The sequence below is a fragment of the Trifolium pratense genome, linkage group LG2, assembly GCF_020283565.1.
Source record: "Trifolium pratense cultivar HEN17-A07 linkage group LG2, ARS_RC_1.1, whole genome shotgun sequence".
Classification (NCBI taxonomy): domain Eukaryota; kingdom Viridiplantae; phylum Streptophyta; class Magnoliopsida; order Fabales; family Fabaceae; genus Trifolium; species Trifolium pratense.
Genome location: NC_060060.1, coordinates 20,545,631 through 20,554,420, shown reverse-complemented (window position 1 = coordinate 20,554,420; position 8,790 = coordinate 20,545,631). Strand labels below are relative to the sequence as shown.

The 8,790-nt window shown below is 32.5% G+C and overlaps 1 protein-coding gene across 1 annotated transcript; it reads right to left on the bottom strand.

Annotated features, from left to right (window-relative positions):
* Positions 1 to 474: 474 nt before the first annotated feature.
* LOC123907744 (spermidine synthase 1) lies at positions 475 to 4,674 on the bottom strand. Its single transcript, XM_045958121.1, has 9 exons — positions 4,409 to 4,674; positions 2,969 to 3,045; positions 2,762 to 2,884; positions 2,446 to 2,550; positions 2,204 to 2,276; positions 2,037 to 2,108; positions 1,675 to 1,870; positions 1,089 to 1,215; positions 475 to 809 (listed from the first exon to the last, which is right to left on the bottom strand). The coding sequence occupies exons 1-9, from the start codon at positions 4,584 to 4,586 to the stop codon at positions 744 to 746; spliced, it is 1,017 nt and encodes a 338-aa protein (XP_045814077.1). The 5' UTR covers positions 4,587 to 4,674; the 3' UTR covers positions 475 to 743.
* Between the last annotated feature and the right edge of the window lie 4,116 nt (positions 4,675 to 8,790).

Here is an 8,790-nt window from a genome sequence, read left to right as displayed (position 1 = left end):
TTGAAACATGAGTGAAAAAAACTTGAAATCTACCCAAAAATTGTATGATACTAATATCAAACCTATCTTTTTTTAGAGCCTTATGTAATGATTTGGTAATCTTTTGTGCCTAGAGAAATCACTTTTTTAAGATCTGTAAGATGCATATATCATACTTTTGGACGTAACAGTCACAGATGCTAAAAAAATATCCATCATTTCATGAAAGTTTCCTCACTCTCTATTTGAATGAGTATCACATGCTTCTCCTTTGTCAAGAGATTACTTTGACGTGTAAGATTCAACTTATTTCAACATATGTCAAGTGTGCTTTTTGGTAACTATATTATTGGTGCGAAATATTTATCAGTTTTGCTGATGAATAATCGCTACCAAAAAAACCTGACTTATCACCTGACTTATCGAGTCTGAGACCTGGCTTAAAAAGTCTGAGTCTGAGTCTGAGTCCAATTGCGTCTAAAAATCAAACACAAGAAAGAATTGGAATTTTAATTTGAAATAGGTAAAAACCAAGCATGTGCATTCAACAAAAAAGTTCCATATTGTCAATAATGTTTGAGGCAAGTTCCTAAGAAATGAATCCATCAACTACAACTCATTTTACATGAAATAAAAGTTAACTTCAATGTCAACTTGAAGCGCTAATTTATTCCACGGTTCATTGGCGGAGATGGATTGATCGATAAAAGGATGAATACCAACATCTAAAAGTGAAGTGCCCTTTCAATCCCATGAAAATGTTCTCAGTTTGCTTTAGAAGCAATCGCCCTCTTAGCAAAAGATGGCAAACAGAAAGCTGCTGAATGAATCTGAAATAAAAACCAAAATTCAAGACTTAACATTCAGAAAATAAAAGGAGAAAACAAAACACAGTTCGGGTGTTGAAGTTCAAAAATCCCACATACAAGTCAGGACCGGCCAAGGCCGTATGTCACTAAAGCCTTTGTTTTAGACCCCTCAAAAAATAATCATTATGTATCACCGAGAGTCGTCATCGCAGAGTTCGTTTTAGGCCTCATAAGGGATTTGGCCGTTTTTTAGGGGAGTTTCGACTATAAGGGAAAGCAAACATGGTTAAAGCAGCATACCTCAGAGTTGTAAAATTTCAATGGTCTTCCTGCCTGCTGGCTATCATTCTCATCAATAGGATTCACTGGATGCTTGAAATCGACGGAAGGTCCCTCAGTTGAGCAAAGCATAAAGCCAATCATCCCACTGAAACGAGGGGAAGAGCAACATTAACAAATATAATCATGTTCGCTGCAGCGTAGCAGAATTTAAACAATTGGCCTCCAAGAGGGTGAAAAAAATCAAATATTGAATAGGAATTAAGACTGATGATGATTCATCAAGTCCATTTTGCAGCAGTATTGTCAAATAGCGGCTATAGCATTGAAGGATTTAAACAAATCACTATTGTTCCGCAATACGTTATTTAGTACAAACTGTTATTTGATAACAGCTATTGTGGTGTTAAAGCACAGTGGCATGACAAAAATCAGACAAACCGCTATTTTCCGCAATTGACAACACTGTTTTGCAGTTTCAAATAAACCATTTACTGGAAGAATTATTCAGAGGTGCAAAAAGTTACAGCATGGATCAGGATCATAAGGACGTGTTTGCAGTCTAGATTGTAAATGGGAGTAGAAATCGAAGTATGAAAGAACATACCTTGGGTATGTAGGAACTGTGGTCCAAGCATAGTCGACAGAACCTTTGAATACCTGGCGACAATTCGCCACTATGTCCTCAATGATGTGCATGTGAAGCCATATACTTTCTGCTTGAGTACACACAACTCCTCCTGGACGAAGAGCCTTTGCAACCGACTCAAAAAAAGGCTTTTCAAAAAGCTCTTGAGCAGGACCTAAAAGGCATCAAATATAAAATTAACAACAAAAAAAATAATTATCTTTTACTAGTAAAAGGAAGGTTGAGTTGCTCATAGACAAACATTTTGATGATGTGTCACTCTAAGAAAATATTAACTAAAGATAAGGTAAAAATTATAAAGCATTTCAGATATACCCTACCAATAGGATCAGACGAATCCACAATAACTGCATCATAAGTTCCTTCTGGAGCTGCCTTCAAAAATGCAACTCCTAGATCATTGAAATACAAACCATTATTACAAAAGTTATACCAAAACAGAAGTGGTTAAGAAAGATCCACAAACATGGAGAGCAGTTGATCATACCATCACCGATATTAAGTGTCACACGAGGGTCCTCAAAACCGACTGCTATATCAGGGAAAAATTGTTTGGAGACCTGCAAAGAATGAAGAATTCAATTTTGATATTGAGTCGACCATATACTGCACTGCTGTACTAGAGATCTATGAGCATCATAGATTTAGGCCAAGTGAGGGGGGGAAAACAGCATAGCAATTAACCGATTTGGTTAAGATAATGACAGAATAGATTTTTTGTGTACTCACATCAACAACCATCTTGTCGATTTCACAAATGTCTATCTTTTCTACTGAAGAATGGCGTGAAACTTCCCGCAAGACTCCACCATCTCCTCCACCAATAACCAAAACCTAAAAGAAAATCGCAGAGGGAAAAAAAATTAACTCGGTACACATGGAAAGTTGTGCAGGCAAACAAGCTAACATTTTCTTGCTTGTATTGTAATGATCCAATATTATCCTTTTAATTTTGTCAAACTACATAAAATAAGTCAATAACAATACATGCAAACTACACATATACTAAATTCTCGGAGGATTTGAACTTTGAAGTATCAAATACCTTTTTAGGGTTAGGGATAGAGCAAAGAGGAAGATGAGTGATCATCTCTTGGTAGGCACACTCATCCCTTTCTGTGAGCTGAATGACACCATCCAAAACAAGAACCTTGCCATATGTTGCTGACTGCAAAATGAAAGCGTACGTTATAAATAGAACTAGGATCATAAAGGAGATTAAAATTTCAAATTTAACTGAAGCTACATATACCTGGAAGACCATAACGTCCTGATAATCAGACTTTCCTTGAAATAAAATCTTTTCCACCTTCAAGGAGTGAGCCTCCCCTGCAAATTACAGTGAAATTCAAATTCATGAGTACTTTGTTCGCGAAAAACAAGTACATGTGTTTTTTTAGCTATTAAAAAGCTAGTTTACAGAGTGCAAGTATTTCCAATATGAATTTGCTTTCGTTTTGTAAAACTTCATGCCTTAAAGAATACCAAAACTCGAAGATCTACTTCTGCTGACAGAATAGACGCATATTCAACCAATACATAAACCAGATCAAAGGTCTACAGCGGGAAAAAAAATTATAACAATGACAATGCATCTAAAACAAATTTGCAATGAGAAAGAACCAACAACTGATTGAACAGTTAATCGTTCTACCACTTGGCTACTTATGAACAAACGGTAATTGAACCTCAGAGTTCAATCCATGACCAATATGAGATCAATGTTTGTCACGTGAGTCACACAACATCTTTACGGTGACTCTATAACATACCTAATTTAATAGAAAACCTCAAAGTAACATTATTCCATCAAATCCAATTATGTAAGCAAATATAGAATAACAACTTATCATTATATTGTTCAAGCCATGAAAATAAATTTGAGAAGTGCGCACATTTATCATCTACAAACCATTGATTGCTCAAACTACAAAGCACAAACAAACCATTTTATTTCTACTATCTACTGAGCTATGAAACACAGACACTTAAGATTGAAGGTCTATCTCATGTCTGACGCATAAACGACACGACACAGACACATAGCTGTTACAATAAAAATTCCATTTTCTCATATTATCACTGATATTGACAGTGTTAGCGTCGTGTCTGTATAAGTACTTCATAGCTGGTGAGCCCTTGAAGTCTCACATGAATATGTGTCCATATATTACAAACAACCAATTAAATATATAAATCTAAACTCAAATCAGAACTTCCAAAACATGCCAAACCACTAATCCATCTTACACCATAAAATAAAATAAAATAAAAGGCATAAAAGGGCTTAGTACTAGCATCCCTAAATTCAAGAGAGAAAAGGGCTAGTTAGTAACTCCAATACTAAAAAAAACATAATCATAACAAGATTTAACAGAATCTAAAAACACAATCATAATCAAAACAGAACCACATAAAATTGATAGTTTCATGATGACATAAAGTAAGATTCTATTAAAACCACAAATAACAGGTAACAAATTAACAATCAACTATATAAATCAAATCCCACAACCCAATAAACAAACAAAAAAACAACAATTAAACCTAAGTTTCTCCAAAAAATTAAAAATTCAATTTTTATGATGATAGAAACAACAAGTTAAAAAATTGGAAGTGCAAAATGAATAAGGGAGATAAAAAGATTGAATTTTTGGGAAGAAAATGAAAAGGGTAATAAGAAAAAACGAACCAGGCCACATTGGGCTAATTTCAGAGAACCAGCCAGGAATAACAGTTGATAAACCATTAGGTTGAGGTTCTTGTGGAACAATTTCAGAAACAGTGACACCATTGTTGAGTTGTTCATCTTCTCTTTGCCTCTTAACGGGAAAATCTGTGGCCTCAACTGTGTTTTCTGCTGCCGCCATGTTTGTTAGCAATGAGTAGGGAAGTCACTCGTTCCTTGTGCCCTTTTCTTGTGTTCTCTATTTATATTCACACAAGATTCATTTTTTCATCATGTAATAATTAATACTCACATCGTTATTATAAGTTTTTTTTTTATTATTATTTTCACATTCTCATTCCTAGTAATAATATTTGGAAAGGGCACTAGTTAAGCATATATTCAAGTTTTGCTTTGAAACATGTGTATTTAGCACATTAAAAATATAAAAAAAGTCAAGTCACTAGGTTTGATTTAGCGGTAAGGAATTTGGGTAGTATGTTATAAATCCTGAGTTCGATCTTCAACTCATTATAAACAAAAAAAAATACAAAAAAGTCATCTTTTAAGCATTAACTTTTTTTTTAATATACTTAACAAGAACCCAGGAATACTATTTAGCATGACCCATAATATTTTTATAACTATAAGAAAGTGGACGCAAGTGGTTAGTAAATTTTTTATTTAAAAAAATTCGAGTTTGTTTTTTGTGATAAATTGTTTATCTCACATCTAAACTTTAGATTATTGTCTCCTTCTCATAGAATCAGAGATTTTCAAAAAAAAATTATTTATTTGTCTTGTACTTCAAAAAAATATATATTTATTTGTCTTGTATTTTCGTATAGATCGATAAAACATTACTCCTCTGTTTAATGATAATTGTTTTATGGCAAATGTTAACGAGTGTCTTCGGAGTATTTTTTAAGATTTTAAATAGTAATTTTTTATAAAATTTTTATGGGAATGCGTAAAGTCAATCATTGGAAATTATAATATTTAATTTTTTTAATACAAAATTTCATTAAATTGAATGCTTAAAGAGTGTTTCGGATGCACTCGTTAACAAAACCCTTGTTTTATTTGATAATTTAATAGTAGATATTGGTAGTAAGGGGAAAAAAATGATGTTTTGACTGGAATTTTTTTGTCTTGCTAATGAGTATCTCTGTTGTCAGTATTACAATGTTATGTTAGTTTTTTTTTTTGTCGGGACTTGAACCCTGAACCTCCCGCTCCTTAACTTTTAGCTCAATTAGCTTAACCGGTTGAGCTACCCATTCCACCCGTTTTTATGTAATGGTTATGAAAATGCGTGAAGTTAACACATTAAAAATTTAACTTTTTGAACGAACATTTCTTTAAATAGAATGTTTAAAGAGTGCCCCAGGGACACTCATTAGCATTTTTTACGAGATTTTTTACTTTGTTATTTATCTTAATTATTGGTGTCTTTTAATTGTCATAAATATAAAGTAGAGAATAATAAAATTGAGGTATAATTGAAAAAATATCGTTATTGTGAACTTAGTTCATTTTGTAGGAACATCACATTATATATTTTGGCGTCAAAATTTGAACTTCGGACACTCTCTTATTCACTTTTAAAGTGAAATTTCTAGTCATTAGACTACTTAAATATAATCAACTAAAATTTATTTTGATTGGCCTAAAATACAAGTAAATGTTGCCAATTTATATAATTTTTTTTTGGGTTTTTAATTTATATAATATTTATTGCTATTGTTTTTAAATTACACTTCATTAATGTATATTATAATTTTGTAGAAAATTGAATATTAATTCAAGTTTTTGTATTTGGCCAACAAATAAAGTGGCACCAAGAAGATTCAAACATGATATTTTGATGGGAACATACTACCAAAGTTTAAAGGTTTTTCCACCAGACAATACATGTGGGTTTCAATTTTAAATAGCTTATTCAAAATGACTTATACAAATAAATAAAAAAATGGGTTATGCTAACCGGTGCCTTGGGGCACTGGTTACTGAAACTAAAAAAAAAAAAATTTAAATTGAAAATAATACTTTTTAAACTTTCGAAATGTTGATTGTACAAAGTTTAATGTCATATTACTATATTTACTTTCTTAAACGGTGCCCAATATTTTTCTAAAAAAATATATCCTATTTTTCATGCAAGTAATGTTAGTAGGCGTGTGATCCTTTGGTGACGGTGCTTTCGGCTATTGTGGGTGCCCAGAAAAGGAAAATATTTGAAAAGTAGCAATGAAAATGATAGGACTTTCAATTAGGGTTTCGTTGGGATTAGGGTTTTTATTATCAACCACTTGATGTTTTGCTTGCTTTTGCCACTTTCAATGAGTGTGACAGTACTAGTACTTGATTAACATTAACATGGCAAATGCAGTTTCACACAATAATAGTCTTCGTGTCGTCAATTGCACGAGCTACCATTGTCCTTTATGCTGCTCATTATTTCATTTTTTTAGGGGTACATTATTTAACTTATCTGTCCATAAAAATAGATTGTGATTATTTTTAAGAAAATAATAAGTTGTGTTAATTTTTTTTTTTTTGAATGGCAAAATCTTAAACGGTCTTTGAGCTCGTGCCAAACACAGAGTAAAAATATAATGATAAATGTTTAATAAATAATATTTTTTTCGGTGTCTTAATAAATAAAATTTTAATTATATAAAACTGAATATAAATTTGTATAAATATAAAACACAAAGTGTGTGCCTTTTGACATATAAATTAGTAGTTATAAATTAGTGAAGGAGTAATGTGATAATAATAATGATGTATATTTTTTTTATGGAAGAAAATTTATGGTGAAAAGGATGATATGTCTCATTTTAAAGTAGAAAAGACATGGTTGTACAATCACATATATACGCACCACAATTCAGAAAATCCTCCATGATGTTGAAAAGTAGTATGATAGAGACTAAATTATTGTTTGGTGATGGTTGAAGGTCAAGAAAAAAGAATTTAGCTACGATTTCAATAGTGGTCTAATCATTTATTATGTTTGGAGATTAGGACTACGTGATTTGTTTGGGGATGAGGGGAGTAACATGAGCTGGAGTCCCCCATTAATGCATGTTCTAAAACTTAATGTGGAGGCTCACTCTATGAGTGATCGCCATTGGGGGTTAGGGTTAATCCTACGAAGGGTGGACAGGAGTTGCGTTGGAGCTTCGACTCGGGTGATCGAAAGGGAATGAGGGAAGCTATACGTATGGTGAAGGTCTTGGTATCAATGAAACTATGGACATGGCAATCAAGTTTCAGTTGTAGAAAGTTAATTTCGAGATGGATGCTCATGTCATAATAACGATGATACAATACAAATTAAGTAGACAATTCCCTATATTCAATTGGGGACAAATTGTTGTGTTCCTGGAAAAAAAATCCTAGCTCTTCCATTTTCTGGGTAAGAAGAAACCTGGCCATAAAAGAGCATATGAGTTAGCAAAGTGGACTGCATTAGACCCCCAAAAATTTCCTTTTTGTGCAGTAAACTATATACAAAACGAAAACTTATACATGATCAAACATTAATTTACTTGTGTACCTCTTTTTTTTTTTTTTTGTCAAAGGTCCTTATTATGGGCTATGTATGGGCAATGACCCATTCAAAAGAACATGTCAAGCAGCAGCCCCTTGCCAACACAAAATAGTTCAATACTTTTTTTTTGTGATAATAAACTAGTAGATCAATAATACAGCACCGGAACTAGGGGTGGCTGAGGTGTACCACGGCCCACCCTCATCCCAAAAAAATAATATTTTTATAAGTATAAAGTATTAGTTTAAGTGTATTATTAATGATTTTAATTTATTCGGTATATATATTAGTACAAATATTAATGAAAATAGTTTAAAGTTTATTATTGATGATTGTAAGTCACTCGGTACGCATATTAGTTCAAGTGCAAGTAAAAATATTAGTTCATATACTATATATAAACTAGCTAGCAAGCATAAGCTCAAGAAAAAATGTTACCAATTTTTTATTTTTCAATACAAACTTATAAATTATAAGCCATAAATTTTTTAGTGGTCCATCCAATAAATTTTTCCCGGTTCCGCCACTATTAATACTCCTATTGACTTTAAGACCAAAAGATAATCACCAAGCAAAATTGACCTAATTAAATAATCTAAACCCACATTTAAAAAAAATAAATAAAAAATCTAAAACCCAAATAATTGGCCAACCCAAAGCCACAATTTTCTCCAATCTGAACTCTGAATCTTAATAATTCCACGTTGTCATCATCAATGCATGTCGACTGCCTCTCTCTCTCCAACTCCAAGCAACTTCAAAAGCACCTTCCCTTTCCATTTTAATTAAATCCCACAACACGCGTCACTTCCTCAGAACCCTCCTTTTCACTAGATCCAAAATATCC